Genomic DNA, 17,383 nt, shown 5'->3' on the forward strand with positions numbered 1-17,383 from the left:
AGCAGTACTTTGATTCCTAAACCAGACAGAGACCCAGCAAAAAAAGAGAACTACAGGCCAATATCCCTGATGATGATGATGGATGGATGCAAAAATTCTCAATAAGATACTAGCAAATCGAATTCAACAGCATATAAAAAGAAGTCTACACCATGATCAAGTGGGATTCATTCCTGGGCTGTAGGGCTGGTTCAACATTCGCAAGTCAATCAGTGTGATACATCGCATTAATGAAAGAAAAGATAAGAACCATATGATCCCATCAATCGATGCAGAAAAAGCATTTGACAAAATTCAGCATCCTTTCTTAATAAAAACCCTCGAGAAAGTCAGGATAGAAGGAACATACTTAAACATCAAAAAAGCTATTTATGTAAAGCCCACAGCTAATATCATCCTCTATGGGGAAAAACTGACAGCTTTCTCCCTGAGATCAGGAACATGACAGAGATGTCCACTCTCACTGCTGTTGTTTAACATAGTGTTGGAAGTGCTAGCATCAGCAATTAGACAACAAAAGGAAATCAAAGGCATCAAAATTGGCAATGAAGAAGTCAAGCTTTCACTTTTTGCATATGACATGATATTATACATGGAAAACCAGATAGACTCCACCAAAAGTCTGTTAGAACTGATACATGAATTCAGCAAAGTTGCAGGATACAAAATCAATGTACATAAATCAGTTGCATTCTTATACACTAGTAATGAAACAACAGAAAGACAAATAAAGGAACTGATCCCATTCACAATTGCACCAAGAAGCATAAAATACCTAGGAATAAACCTAACCAAAGATGTAAAAGATCTGTATGCTGAAAACTATAGAAAGCTTATGAAGGAAATTGAAGAAGATATAAAGAAATGGAAAAACTTTCCATGCTCATGGATTGGAAGAATAAATATTGTTAAAATGTCAATACTACCCAAAGCTTTCTACACATTCAATGCAATCCCAATCGAAATTGCACCAGCATTCTTCTTGAAGCTAGAACAAGCAATCCTAAAATTTGTATGGAACCACAAAGGCCCCGAATAGTCAAAGTAATTTTGAAGAAGAAGACCAAAGCAGGAGGCATCACAATCCCAGACTGTAGCCTCTACTACAAAGCTGTAATCATCAAGACAGCATGGTATTAGCACAAAAACAGACACATAGACCAATGGAATAGAATAGAAACCCCAGAACTGGACCCACAAAAGTATGGCCAACTAATCTTTGACAAAGCAGGAAAGACCATCCAATGGAAAAAAGACAGTCTCTTTAACAAATGGTGCTGGGAGAACTGGACAGCAAAATGCAGAAGGATGAAACTAGACCACTTTCTCATACCATTCACAAAAACAAACTCAAAATGGATAAAGGACCTGAATGTGGGACAGGAAACCATCAAAACCCTAGAGGAGAAAGCAGGAAAAAAATCTCTCTGACCTCAGCCGCAGCAATTTCTTACTTGACACATCCCCAAAGGCAAGGGAATTAAAAGCAAAAATGAACTATTGGGACCTCATGAAGATAACTTCTGCACTGCAAAGGAAACAATCAACAAAACTAAAATGCAACCAACAGAATGGGAAAAGATATTTGTAAATGACATATCAGACAAAGGGCTAGTATCCAAAATCTATAAAGAACTCACCAAGCTCCACACCCGAAAAACAAATAATCTGGTGAAGAAATGGGCAGAAAACATGAACTGACACTTCTCTAAAGAAGACATCCAGATGGCCAACAGGCACATGAAAAGATGCTCAACGTCACTCCTCATCAGGGAGATACAAATCAAAACCACACTCAGATACCACCTCACGCCAGTCAGAGTGGCTAAAATGAACAAATCAGGAGACTACAGATGCTGGCGAGGATGTGGAGAAACGGGAACCCTCTTGTACTGTTGGTGGGAATGCAAACTGGTGCAGCCACGCTGGAAAACAGTGTGGAGGTTCCTCAAAAAATTAAAAATAGCCTATCCTATGACCCAGCAATAGCACTGCTAGCATTTTACCCAAGGGATACAGGAGTGCTGATGCATCAGGGCACTTGTACCCCAATGTTTATAGCAGCACTTTCAACAATAGCCAAATTATGGAAAGAGCCTAAATGTCCATCAACTGATGAATGGATAAAGAAATTGTGGTTTATATACACAATGGAATACTACGTGGCAATGAGAAAGAATGAAATATGGCCTATTGTAGCAACGTGGATGGAACTGGAGAGTGTTATGCTAAGGGAAATAAGCCATACAGAGAAAGACATATATCATATGTTTTCACTTTTATGTGGATCCTGAGAAACTTAACAGAAGACCATGGGCGAGGGGAAGGAAAAAAAAAAAAAGAGGTTAGAGAAGGAGAGAGCCAAAGCATAAGAGACTCTTAAAAACTGAGGTCAAACTGAGGGTTAATGGGGGGTGGGAGGGCGGGGAGGGTGGGTGATGTGTATTGAGGAGGGCACCTGTTGGGATGAGCACTGGGTGTTGTATGGAAACCAATTTACAATAAATTTCATATTTAAAAAAAAAGTATACTAGGGGAGGCAGATTATACTCTTAAAGATAGACTGTGGTGACATAAAGATGTTGTTTACGGTCGTAACAATAGCTTGTAAAAATCTTTAGAAGTTTCTAGTAGATTCCCAGATCCGTTTGTAAGTAATCAAGTACAGTATTTTCATTATATTCATTATTTCATATATTCATTAATAAATATATGTTATTGTAACTTCCTTTTGTTAGGTCTTACTTTTGAGGAGAGGGATATCATTGAAGGAGCCTTCCGTCAAGGTCAGATTCGGGTTTTGGCAGCAACTTCTACTCTTTCATCTGGGGTGAATTTACCAGCACGTCGTGTAATTATTCGTACTCCGATTTTCAGTGGTCGACCTCTAGATATTCTTACTTATAAGCAGATGGTTGGTCGTGCTGGCAGGAAAGGGGTAGACACAGTAGGTAAGTGAGTTTGATTTTAATTGTAATAGCATTGGTGAAGGACAGTGTCAGTCTACTTGAAATCTGACTGATGCCTGCCAATTGATTTCTCATCATGCTGTATTTCTTTGTTATCCAAAGCACTAATGTCATGTTTTTGATTTGCTTAATATTTATAATGAATGTAAGTTATAATTTTCATATATCATTAGCCATTGATTTTCTCTTAATGTAAAATTAAGATTTTCTTTTATATACGGTGAAATGATTCAGTATTATTCTAATCAAAATGATTTATCATATTAGCTAGAAGATGATTTTTAATTTCCAGTATAATCTATTTAGTGCTAATGAAGAGAGTAATTTTCATGGGGTTTTAGTTCTGCTTAGGTGACTGACCTAAGACTTCAAAGGAGGGATACTGAGAGCTGGAAAGTACTCTTACATTTAGAAATAGGAATTTCACATACCATTATTTTCTCTCTCTAAAATGGTGCTGGTTCTGAAAACACCTTTTTAGTTTCTTCTGTCAGCAAGTAATGGTAACATTAACAGAAACTAAGCAGAAGTTATGTCTTAAGCAATGAGGAAGAGTCTTGTTTGAATTAAATATTGGGGTAGCAGCAAATGTTATTACTAACCTGGTAGATAATTATGGGTGTGACAAAACTGTTATAAGTCTTACAACATTAAAGAGCTTTGGGAGGAAGTTCTCTGTCATCTCATCTTTCTTCTCTAGGATGTATTTTATTGACTAATATTATACTGTATGTAAAAAAAATAGTTCTATGGTTGCTGAAGAACATTAGGATATCCAGGAGAAAAGGGAAAGTCTTAATGGGAAAATAAGTGGGATAGTCTGGGTGCAAAAAACTGGGTAGTATACCAAAGAAGTGACTATTAGAATAACTTGATTTGTCTGTCATCACATCTGCATTTCAACCATCAGGAAGGGGCGATGAGGAAGTAAAGGATACAACTTATCCCTTAAGGGCACTTCTCAGAAGTTGCACTAAGTATTTCTCCTCACATCCAGTGGGCCAGAACTTAGTCACATGGTTACATTTCCCAACTGCAAGAGAGGCTGGGAAATATAACCTTTAGCTGTGTGGCCATGTGCCCATCCAACATGTAGGAGTTTTATTAAAGGAAAAATGAGAGAATGGCTATGTGTCTCAGCCCCAGTAACAAATGACTTCTCTGTCTGTAATCCCTGAAGGGCCATTGGCCTGCCTCTCTTTTAAGCCCTAAAAATTCTAATGATTAAAAAAGACATCCAACTCCTTGGATTTCCCCTATTATAGGCATCGAAGAAGTTTATCCTGCTCTGTCTCTTACTTTACCTATAAAATGTGCAGATTACACATGTTTAGAAAAGGTTGGGGGAAGAGACAAAAACACTCCCTTCCTATTCCTATTTGCTCTTCCCTCTGCCCTTCCTTCCAACTCTAATTTCTTAGTAGGCTCAAACTCTGGAGGGTGGAGTCTAAGTTCATTTTACACAGCTACTCTTCTTTTAGGGTCAGAGGGTCTTTAAGGTAATATAGAAGATAAGGAGATTTTATTTGCCCTGCTATATTCTTAGCTTATACTTCTCTTTCTTGTAGGGAAGAATAATTGGAAGGTTGGTACCCTGGCCAAATTATCAAGCCTTAAATCAGATTAACATTTAAACAAAACTAAAATATACCACAGTAACTTTGTATTTGAGGTCTTGGAAACTTCTGAAGTTTTGACTTTGCATAATGCTCCATTTCAGGATGACATATGCTTGCTCAGAACTTCCAGCAAATGGAGAATGTGTGAATATAGTGTTTCATATCAATTATGAAGATATGCATACTTGGTCATGCTTTTTAGATTATGTAGCAGCTTTATAACTTCTTTACATTTTATCAATTATGTTAATGTTCCTAGACAGTTAATGGTGTTTTATTTAGATAACATTTTAATCTTTCTGTGGATTTCTTGGAACCTTCCAGTATAAGAGGTTGGTACTTTGTGCAAAAATAGTGATTTACAAGTCAAATAGTAATAATTGATTTGATTCTAATTGACTTGTCTATTGTAGTATGGATACAACCTACTCAGACAGATGGGAGCAGGGACCTGGACTGTATATATTGGCATTAATTTTCATAAATCTTGCTCACTCTGAAAAAGGGTTGTCCATCTTGCTGAAGGATTAAAAGCTGAAAGTAGTTTGAATAGCCCAAAGTGGCTTTTTGTATTTGCCACTAATGCTAGTTTATCCATTTTGTAGATAATTTTTTATCTTAAGTTGGGCTATTTTGTAGTGTTTATAAGAGCCAGGTGATGCATTTTATCCAGCTGTTTTTGTTGCTGCTCTTGTTTTGTTTGATGGCATCTATCTTTTTGTAATTATATCTAGGATAAACAATAACAGTCATCAAGTTTATAGTCTTTTATCTTTATCCTATCTTGGTTCTCAGTTTAGCAATCAGCTTTAGGAAAGTCTTTTCTCTCCCTAGAATGATTAATATACTCCACCACAATGCCATTTTTAGTTTTCTCTAATGCAAGTTGCCTTCATTTTCCCCCTTACACATCTACTTGCTTCCTTTCCCCTACTATTGGATTCATTTTTGAAAAAAAAAATTATCTTTTTTCTAGTCTTAATTACTGTAATAATAGTTTATGTTTGTATAAATTGTGCCTTTATATATGTTTATAATGTGTAAGTGCTATCACATTTTTATTCATTTGATTGTCACAGTAACCTAAAGCTTTTTGATTAGTGAGTTATAATGTAATTTCTAGGTTTCTGTAAATATTTTTGAATTCGTGTTTTCATATGTAACCAGTAATAATTTGTATTTGCATTTTCCTTTATGATTTTCAAAATACCTCTATTATTATTATTATATGCTTAATTATTCAGTAAAAACAGTTGCTCCTGTGTGGAAGGAAAGAAACTTTTCCTGTGCCTGCTTAGCTTCTATGGCTAGTGCCTGCAAATTAGACTGACAGATGGCAGATTAACAGGAGAAAAGGCATACATATTTTATTTGATATTAATATTTTAATTTTTTGCATATACAGAGGACTTCATAGAGAACCAGTAAAGACCCAAAGAAGCAGTTAGATGTTAGGGGCTTTATACCCTTTTAACAAAAGGTAATAGAATTGTGAAGTAACAAGACCAAGGAAAAGGGGTTTGAGTTTCTAGAAGTGGTAAATTGTGGGAAAGTAAATATATACTGGAAACTAACAGAAGTTAAGGATTATTTAGTAAGGTTTATGCAGACCCATCTTGGTGCTGCCTTTCTGCATCCAGTGATAAGTGATAAGTGGAACACCTTCACAAAGAGAAATTTATGTCTTACATCTAGGCAAACAGGGTGAGGGCCAGGAGCTCTTACTGTGTTTGCTACTTCCTAAGTGCCTTCAGGTCAAAATAATCCTTATGCCAAAGTGGCATGTTTTGGTATGGCATATTCTGATCCCCTTTAATCCAAAATTCAGAAAATTAAAGCATCAGCAATAATTTTATGATCATAATAACCGCTATCATCTATTACCTTCTTTTTAAATAAGTAAGACAACTTAAATTCTCTTTGGCAGGTATCTTATGGAAATATGTTGGGGTTTTGCAAATGTGCATTTTTTTGGTTATAGGTGAGAGTATCTTAGTTTGTAAGAACTCTGAGAAATCAAAAGGCATAGCTCTACTTCAGGGATCTCTAAAACCTGTTCGTAGCTGTTTGCAAAGACGAGAAGGAGAAGAAGTAACTGCAAGCATGATAAGAGCTATTCTGGAGGTAAGGAAGAGTTCACTAAATTATTTGCTCTTTGAAGCCTATAATATGATGATAGAACTTAATGATGTGAAGAAAAATCTTAGCTTTGTGTTTCATTGTGAGATTGTTTATAGTGTTCCCAAGTCTGAATGTCTTCTATTTTATATAGTTATTTCCTGGAGTTTAATACAGCTAGTTCTATGTCAGCGTATTTCAGAACAGTGGATTAAAACCCAAATGCCAGATGATTCTTTTTCTTTTTTAGGTATACTTTATTATTTTTTGAATTTTTAAAAAAGGTGACAAAAATGGACCATAGTTCTTACATACAGATAATACCTATTGACATTAAAATAAAATCAAATTACAAATAGACATGATTAGAAGTTTCAAACATGGAAAGATCTAAAGTGAAAAAACTTTCTATTCTGGGTCCTCAAAGGTAATGAATCTCCTTTTAAGTGTTTTGTGTATTCATCCAGAAATTTTTCTGTTCATATACCAGCATGCCTTGCTCTTGGCTTTAGTACTGGTGCTAGGGGTTCTGGTACCTGTGCTCATACTTTTTTTCTCCCCTTTCGGTCTCCATTTGAAAACAAAAACGAAAACACACAAAAAAAGGAAAGTAACTGATAACATAGGGTTGGTAAGGATATAGAAAGTAGGCATTCTCATATACTGCTGAAACTCTTTTGGTAGGGCAACTTGGACATATCCACTAAGATAAAAACAACAACAATGCCAAAACAGAACACACAGCCATTTACCAGTAGATTCACAACTAAGAGTTTTACTTAGGGATGTATTTGTGAAATTGCATAAAATTAAATGTACAAGAATGGTTATTATGGCACTATTGGCAATAAGAAAAAACTGGAAACAACCAAAATACCACAAATACTAAATAAATCTTGGTAAAACTATGCATTGGGGTCATTAAAAGGAGTAAGCTCTGTTTAGGTTGATTTAGTATGTTTTCAATCTGTATTAAATGGAAGAAGTCAAAGGGAAAATTAGTACACTTAATTAGTATATTTAATATAGTTGTAGGAAGATGATATCCACAAAACACAACTTACTTCACTTTTTCTACACCCATTCCCATCCCCCTTCTGGGTGGGGAATATTCAATACTAGCATTCCTATATGCCCATATGTTTCAGAAGGAAGGCTATGTTGTTAGTTCCTACATTTCAGATAGATAGTGATTCATTTATTTTCATTTATGAGAAAATGTATCTACTTTTAAGGAAACTTTTGATGTTGTCATTAGGTGTTATCTACATGTATAACAAGTGATAATGGAAGAATTAATAAAAAGTCTCTACGTTAAGATGCTGAGAATATTTTAAGAGAACAAAATCACTTCATTTCTTTTATATCATAAGGGCCTGCATGTCTTATTAAAAAGTTACAGAAAATTTCAAACCTCTTATATCAGATAATAGTTGGTGGAATGGCAAGTACATCACAAGATATGCAGACTTATGCTTCTTGCACATTTTTGGCTGCGAGTATGAGAGAAGGGAAGCTGGGAATTCAGAAGAATCAAGATTCTGTTCAACTTGGAGCAATTGAAGCCTGTGTAATGTGGCTGCTAGAAAACGAATTCATCCAGATTACTGAAGCTAGTGATGGAACAGAAGGTAAGTGTGACTTAATTACAGTATACACTTTTTCATCTTTGCTGACTTTATACTGCTTAGTAAAAGGAAATTGACTTTTCAAACACTATAAAAGGAAACCAGTTTTTCGAGTGGTATATAAACTCATTTTTAGTACTTAGTGTTGGATTTAGCAACATCAGACATTTAGCATAGAATCTGCTCATAAATATGCATACATTGGGCAAAATTCTGTTTGTAAAGTTTATCAGAGGCTAAAACGTGAATTATAGAGTACAGAAAGACAGTGTTTTATTTAATCTTTAACATTTGATACTTTATTTCCCTTCACCTGCCCCCAACCAGGAAAAGTGTATCATCCAACACATCTTGGTTCAGCAACTCTGTCTTCTTCACTTTCTCCAACTGATACTTTAGATATTTTTGCTGACCTCCAAAGAGCAATGAAGGGCTTTGTTTTAGAGAATGATTTGCATATTGTTTATCTGGTAAGTTCTGTTTTCTTCACTATTAAGTTTGTGAAAATGGGGAGAAAATACCTATATAGAATCCTGAACATCTTGGGAACGAACATCTTGTTTGTCTTCTTTAGGGTAGCAGTGGTGGAAATAGAGTACAGGTAAGAAGAGAGTTGTTTTAAAGCAATAAGCTAAATGTTATAGTGACATTTTAATTTATTTGTCTACTTTTTTCTCTAACCTTTCAAAAAAGCATTTGAGGTGTTTTATAAAAAACATATTTTACAATATATAAAAGAATAGTAAAGTATAATGAAATATCAGGAAATTGAAAATAAGATCATCATATAAAATTCAAAGGTTTGTACATAAACATGCATGCCTTTAAGTCATGTACAGTTCCTGTAGCCAACTTTGGTTCTGAGTTTTCTAGCAACTACAGCAAACAGGAAAGCTTGATTAGTCTCAATATTGATAAGATAAACAAAACCAAAAAAATGAGGAAAAGGGGTACCTGGCTGTCTCAGTCAGTAAAGCATGTGACTTTTGATCTCTGGGTTGTAAGTTTGAGACCCATGTTGGGTGTAAAGATTACTTAAAAAAGTAAAATCTTTAAAAAAATAATTAGGAAAAATGTTGCATTTTATTGCATAAGAGAAATTTAGTCCTAAAAAGACACTCAGGGTCTTATATTCTTGAGAAAATCTCTATAATAAATGCAATAAGGAATTTTAAAGGCTTGTATATATTAGATAGTCTTTTATAACTATTTCTTATAACAAAGATTTTGATAAAAATTGAATAAAATAGGGTTTGAGATTGTATTCTCTGGAAAGAACCTGGCTAAAAATATTTTGTCAATTAAGAGCAGTCGTAGGAACTGACATAAGCAAGATGGCAGAATAAGAGGCCCCTGGCTCTAGTCTCCATAACAGAAATATGAATTAGCAACTATTTACAGACAAAAACACCTTTCTAAAAATCCCAGAACCTGGCAGTTAGGCTGAAACACATTCATGGAGCACAAAAACTGAGAAAAGCCACGTTAGAAGGCCAAGAGCAGTGGTTTCACTTTGACAGTGTTGCCCCTCCCTAATCCAGCACTGTACCACACTGGGAGGGATTCTCTGGGCCTACAGTTTCTCCAGTGAGAAAAAGAGAGCTTGGGGTTGACATCCAGCTTCCTCAGCATTCTGGAGTGTTCCCTGGGAAGTCCACTTCTGTCTTGCCTTATGGGGAACACTAGGGAAATAGGCAAGGCTAGATTACCTGAGGAACAATATGGGAGGTAGGGCTCACAGGGATTTGTGTGTGGATTAGTGATGGCACTGCATCCCTCCTGGCCACCTTGCCCAATCAGAGAGCCCAGCAAATGGCCCACCCACTTGTGCCAGATTGCTGCCTGTTTGACCAGAAAGCAGGGTGAACAGTTAAGCCTAGCTAGAATTCCCAGGCAAAGGCCTGACTGCAGAGACCAGCCTGTACCTCTGCCCTTGCAGGTAACCAGTCTGACACCCCTACCCAACTGCAGAGCTCATCTTGTGGCCCTGCTGGAGCAGGGACTCTGAACTGTAGAACACAGCCAGAAGTCCTGCATGATCACAGGGTCCATCCTGCAGCCCCATCCAACTATGGAGCACAACCTCTGGCCACACCTGAACACAAAGTTCAGTTAATGGCACCACCTATCCAAGGAGTCTAGTCTCTGGTCCTGTCTGGCCAGAGAGCCCAGCCAGTGGCCATGCCTGTCTGCAGAGACCAGCTAACAGTCCCACCTGATCAGGCAGCCCAGGGAGTGGTCTTGCCTGAATGCAGGGCTGAGCCAGTGGCCCCACCCAACCAGAAACTCTGGCATCAAACCTTGCCCACCCTCCTGTGGGCTCTACCAGCTGACCTTTGAGAACCTAGTTTGGGCTGACTAGTGAAAATCTTTCCCTATTGAAGCAAACCTGTAAAGACTAGAAGAAGTGACTGCTTCCTCAAATGCACACATACCAACACAAGGATACAAGAATAATGAAGAATCAAGGAAATATGGCACCACCAAAGAAACTAGTAAAGCTCCAGTTACCAAACCTAAACAAATGGAGATCTGTGAACTGACTGACCAAGAATTCAGAATAATCCTCTTAATGAATTTCAGTGAACTACAATAAAACACAGATAGTCAACCAAACAAAATTAGGAAAACAGTACATGAGCAGAATGAGAAATTCAACAAAGAAATAGAAACCATCAAAAAGTAAAACCAAACATGAATCCTAGAGCTGAAGAATACAGTGGGTGATGTGAAAAATTCAGTAGCTTCAAAAGTGGACTCAGTCAAGGAAAAGAAAAAATCTGTGAACTCAAAGATATTATGCTAAGTGATACAAGTCAGAATGAGAAAGACAAGTATCATATGATGCCACTCATAAATGGAAAAAAAAAGAATAAGCAAACAAAAAGCAGAAATAGATCCTAATTAAAGAAAGCAAACTGAGGGGGTAGGGTAGGGAGATGAGCAAATTGGGAGAAGAGGAGAAGAAGACACAGGCCTCCAGTTGTGGAATGATTAAGTCACAGGAATAAAATGTAGAGCATAAGGAATACAATGATATTGTAATAGTGATATAATAAGACATGTTAACTATACTTGTGGTGAACATAGCATAATGTATAAAGTTGTTAAATCACTAAGTTGTATACCTGAAACTAATGTAACGTGTCTACTATATTAAAAAAAAAAAACATAAAATAATGAGTTAATGGATACACAAAATAAAAGATGTAAATGGTAACATCAATGACCTAAAACATAAGGGGATAGAGAAGTAAAATTTTTGAGTTTGTGTATGTAATCAAAGTTAAGTTGTTATCAGCTTAGAATAGGATGTTGTAACTATATACAATGGAACATCATTCAGCTATCGAAAAGGAGGAAATCGTGCTATTTGTGACAACATGGATTATCCTGGGAGGGTATCATGTTCAGTGCAGTAAGCCAGAGAGAGGAAGGCACATATAATATGATATCACTCACATGTGGAATTTGAAAAAGTTGAACTCAGAAATATTGTTAAATGGCAGTTGCCTGGTGCCAGGGCATGGGGAACATAGGTAGATGTTGGTCAAAGAGTACAAACTTTCACTTATAATATGGATAAGTTGTAGGAATCTAATGTACAAAATGGTAATTATAACTAATAACACTGTATTGTATACTTGGAATTTGTTTAGAGAGTAAATCTGTTCTTACCACAAACACACACAGAGTGGTAACTGTGTCAGGTGATGGATGTGTTAATTAACTTGATTGTCGTATTCATTACACAGGAACACATGTATCAAATCATCATATTATACATCTTCAATATATCCAATTTCATTTGTCAATTATACTTTGATAAAGCTTGGGGGAAAGGGGCAGATACATATATTTCAATAAGCAAGTGAGTGGTGGGAGCATAAAACTGAAATTCTCAGAGAATTAGGAAGGTTGGGGTGCCTAGCCAGCTCATTTGATGGAGCATGCAACTCTTGATCTTGGGGTTGTGAGTTCAAGCCCTACGTTGGGCCTAGAGAATACTTTAAAAAAATAAAATAAATCTTAAAAACAAAGTTAAATAGAATTAGGAAGGCTTATCAGGAAGTGCATTTAAATAAAAAACAGTGTTGAGGTGAACAGAGGGGAAATGCCAGAACAAGGCCATTTTTTCTTCTAGTGAACAATTGTAATACATGGGTGATAATATGCTCAAAGTTCTGTGCCTGAGAATGTGGCTAGGAAGAATCTCAAAGCCAGTGTTATAAGTTACCTGCCACGGTCTTAAAACTGTCTCATTTATCATACAGTGGATAAGATTATCAGTTCTAGGGTCAGACTGCCAGTTTACTTCCATGAAAATCAGATTGAATATAAGTCATTAAAATAATTGCTAATGAAATATGTGAGACAACTGTAAAAACTGTAAAAAAGTTATAAAAGTCAATATGGGAAAGAACTAGAAGGATACTGCTCACAGATTATTTTGCATTTCTCTTTAATATCTAACTACACTTGGCCAAAACAGAAATTGAATTTCAGTGTATTGTGGATGTGGTCTACATAAGAAAGCAGTGATAAATTCTAATCAGTAGACTTAGACTCAAAACAAAAGGCCTTGACCTTAGCTCAAAATGTGGCAAGTTAATATACATTTATGTTTTAAGTTAAATAAAACATGTAGTTTTCATATACTATTTTATTTTTTGAATATTTAAAACATTTATGTGATTCAAAAGTCAGAAGTACATCAAAAGGATGTACCTCTACTGACCTTCATAGATAACTATTTTCATTAGTTTTTAATACACAGACACACCGTGGCAATATTGCAGGTTTGGTTCCAGACCACTGTAACAAAGCAAATAATACAGTAAGTGAGTCAAATGACTTTTTTGGTTTCCCAGTATATATAAGTTTATACTATACTATAGTCACTATAGTCTATTAAGTGTGTAATAGCATTGTCTAAAAAATGTACATACCTTAATTTAAAAATACTTTATTGCTAAAAAATGTTAAGCATCATCTAAGCTTTCAGCAAGTCATAATCATTTTGCTGGTGGAAGTTCTTGCCTGGATGTTGATGTCTGCTAACTGATCCAGGTGGTGATTGCTAAAGTTGGAGGTGGCTGTGGCAATTTCTTAAGAATAAGACAACAATGAAATTTGCCAATGAAATTTGACTCTTTCACAAGCAATTTCTCTGTAGCATGCGATGCTGTTTGATAGCATTTTACCGACAGTAGAGCTTCTTTCAAAATTGGAGTCAATTCTCTCAAACTCCGCTGCTGCTTTCTTTATCAACTAAGTTTATGTCACATTCTAAATCCATTGTTGTCATTTTGATGGTTCTCACACCATCTGGACCAGGAGTAGATTACATCTCAAGAAACCACTTTCTTTGCTCATCCGTAAGAGGCAACTGCTTATATATTCAAGTTTTATCATGAGATTGCAGCAATTCAGTCATATCTTCAGTCTCCACTTCTGATTCAGGTTCTCTTGCTGTTTCCACCACAAGTGCAGTTACTTCCTCCATGGGAATCTTGGACCCATACATTCATCCATGAGGGTTGGAAGTCACTTCTCTTAAACTCCCATTGATGTTAAAGTTTTGACCTCTTCCCATGAATCATAAATGTTCTTATGGCATCTAGAATGGTGGAATCCTTTCCAGAAAGTTTTCAATGTACTTTGCCTGGACCCATCAGAGGAATTACTGTCTTTAACAGCTATAGCCTTATGAAATACAGTTCTTCAATAAAAAGACTTGAAAGTCAAAATTACAGTTGGCTCTTGAACAAAATGGGTTTGAACTTTGCAGGTCCACTTATACATGGATTTTTAAAAAATAAATATAGCACAGTACTGTGTATTTTCCTTATGATTTTCTTAACATTTTCATTTTTCTAGCTATATCATAAGAATACAGTATGTAATATAGCATTAAATATGTGTTAATTGACTGTTTCTGTTATTGGTAAAGCTTTCCATCAACAGTAGACTATGAGCAGTTAAGATTTGGGGAGAGTCAAAAGTTATACACAGATTGTTCCACTGCATTGGGGTTGGTGCCCCAACCCCCACATTGTTCAAGTATTATCTATACTTCAAGATCCATGGACTGTAGAACGGATATTCCATTAGGAGATAGGAAAACAACATTTATCTTGTACATCTCCATCAGAGCTCATGAGTGACTACATTGTCTGCAGTAATTGGAAAGGAATCTTTCTTTTTCTGAGTAGGTCTCAATAGTAGGTTTAAAATACTCAGTAAACCATGTTGTAAACAGATGTGCTGTCATCCAAGCTTTGCTATTCCATTTATAGAGCACAGGGAGAGTAGATTTAGCACAATTACTAAGGACCTTAGGATTTTGGAATGGTAAATGAGCACTGGCTTCAACTTCAAGTCACCAGCTGCATAAGTACCTAACAAGAATCATCGTGTCCTTTGAAACTTTGTAGCCAGGCATTGACTTGTCTTTAGCTATGAAAAATCCTAGATGGCATCTTCTTCTAATAGTAAACTATTTTGTCTCCATTGAAAATTTTTTGTTTAATGTAGCTATGTTTATTAATGATTTTAGCTAGATCTTCTGGATAACTTGCTGCAGCTTCTATATCAGCACCTGCTGCTTAACCTTGCACTTTTACATTATGGGGACGGCTTCTTTCCTTAAACCTCACAAACCAGCCTCTGCCAGTTTCCAGTTTTTCTTGTACAGCTTCCTCTCCTCTCTCGGCCTCTCAGAATTGAAGAGTTAGAGCCTTGCTCTGGTTTAGGCTTTGGCTTAAGGGAGTGTTGTGGCTATTTGGATCTTCTATCCAGGTCACTCACTCTTTCTACATATCAGCAATAAGAATGTTTCACCTTCTTATCATTTGTGTGTTTACTGGAGTAGAACTTTTAATTTAAAAGTTCAAGAACTTTTCCTTTGCTTTCACAACGGAGCTGCTTGGTGGAAAAGACCTAGCTTTCAGCTTGTTTCAGCTTTCTATATGCTTTCCTCACTAAGCTTAATCATTTCTAGCTTTTGATTTGAGAGATTTGGGACTCTTCCTTTTCATTTCAACATGTGGAGGCCATTGTAGGGTTACTAATTGGCCTAATTTCAATATCGTTATATCTCAGGGAGTAGGAAAGCCCTAGGAGAGGGAGAGAGATAGGGTAATGGCTGGTCAGTGGAGCAGTCAGAAGACACACAATATTTATCAAGTTCACTGTTTTATATGGGTGTGGTTAATGAGACCTTAAAACAATTACAATAGTAACATCAAAGATAATTGATCATCGATTATCGTAGCACATAAAATAATGAAAAAATTTGAAATAAACTGTGAGAATTACAAAATATGACCCAGAGACACAAAGTGAGCAAATGCTGTTGGAAAAATGGTGCCAGTAGACTTGCTCAAAGCAAGACCGTCACAAACCTTTAATTTGTATTAAAAAAAAAAAAAAAGACAATATCTGTGAAATGTAATAAAGTATATAAAATAAGAAAGTACTATATCTCTTTTGTTTTATAAATACTAGCAAGCACATATATGTATTCTTACTTTACCTTACTGTAAGTGCACTGTATACATTTTTTTTGCACCATCTTTTTTCCTTAACAATATATCTTGGAAATCACTCTGTCAGTTTATGGAGATTTTCAATTCTTTTTTAAAATATCTGTATAACTCCATTGTGTGTGTATACCATTATTTATTCAGTTCTCTGTTGATGGACAGTTGGGTTGTTTCCAATATTTTGTTACGGCAAATGATGCTACAGTGAATAACTTTGGTGCATATATTATTTAGTTTTGAGGGAAGTATATCTTTAGGAAAGACTCCCTAAAGAACAATTGTTTGATAAAGTATAAAGGCACATGTGATTTTGGCTTTGTAAGATTGCCTTCCATAAGATTTGTATCACTTTTCAATTTTACCAGTGCTATATTAGGGTAGTTATTTTTCCACAACCTGATGAATAGAGTATATATATTGATAAGCTTTTATACTTTTTAGTGTATTTTTAATTTATATTTTTAAGTTATGAATACATTTGAACATTTTTTCCATTTGTTTAAGGACAGTATGCTTTTTTCCCTCCATGAATTGTCCGTGTCTTTTATTTTTCTATTGTGTTTTGTTCTTTTTCTTAAGTTTTTAAGGTTGTTTTATATATTAGGGAGAATAGTGCTTTGTAGTATAAGTTGAAAGTATTTTTATCTAGTTTTTTAGTTGGCTTTGGCTGTGTTTATTGTGTGTTTTACCTCACATTTTAAAAAAATGTTGAATTTATGAACTTCTGTATCGGCAAGAAATGCTTTTCTTGATCTAAGATTATAAAGGAATTCCCTAACATTGTTCTTCATGTAATTGTCTGATTATGATTCCCTTCTTTTGAGCTGTGTTCCATTAGAAGTTTATTCTAGTACAGTAGTCACCCCTTATCCATGGGGGATACATTCTATGTGCCATGGGGCACTACTCTCCCTAATATATAAAACAACCTTAAAAACTTAAGAAAAAGAACAAAACACGATAGAAAAATAAAACACATGACAATTCATGGAGGGAAAAAATGGGGGATGCATTCCAATACCATCAGTGGATGCCTGAAACCCAGATAGTACCGAACCCTATGTATATTATGTTTTTCCCATACCTACATACCTTTGATAAATTTTAATTTATAAATTAGGCACAGTAAGAGATTAATAACAACAACATAACAAAATAGAACAATTATGTAATGTTATAAATCTTTTGTGAATGTGATCTTTCTCTCAAATTATTTACTGTATGTACCCTTCTTGTGATGATGTGAGATGATAAATTGCCTATGTAATGAGATGAAGTGAGGCGAATACTATAGACATTATGATGTAGTGTGAAGCCACTATTGACCTTCTGATGATATATCATCTGTTATGGACCATGGTTAACTGTGGGTAACTAAAACCATGGGAAGTGAAACCAACAGATAAGCAGCAGGGGAGACCTACTGTATATGGCTTTTCAATTTCACCTTTCTTTCATGGTGACATTCTGCAGTCACAATTTCATTTATTAAAAGGTTTATT

General features: G+C 35.6%; 1 protein-coding gene across 4 annotated transcripts in view; it reads left to right on the forward strand.

Moving 5' to 3' along the window:
* The window catches only part of POLQ (DNA polymerase theta), a 121,775-nt gene that overhangs the window by 24,509 nt on the left and 79,883 nt on the right, over window positions 1-17,383 (forward strand). For all 4 annotated transcript variants that reach the window (XM_058731244.1, XM_058731245.1, XM_058731247.1 and 1 more), the window contains 4 exons: window positions 2,739-2,951; window positions 6,570-6,712; window positions 8,133-8,337; window positions 8,662-8,804. In XM_058731244.1, the coding sequence (XP_058587227.1) occupies window positions 2,739-2,951; window positions 6,570-6,712; window positions 8,133-8,337; window positions 8,662-8,804 (704 nt within the window). The remainder of the gene's footprint in view (window positions 1-2,738; window positions 2,952-6,569; window positions 6,713-8,132; window positions 8,338-8,661; window positions 8,805-17,383) is intronic.

Source organism: Neofelis nebulosa, chromosome 5, assembly GCF_028018385.1.
Source record: "Neofelis nebulosa isolate mNeoNeb1 chromosome 5, mNeoNeb1.pri, whole genome shotgun sequence".
Taxonomy (NCBI): domain Eukaryota; kingdom Metazoa; phylum Chordata; class Mammalia; order Carnivora; family Felidae; genus Neofelis; species Neofelis nebulosa.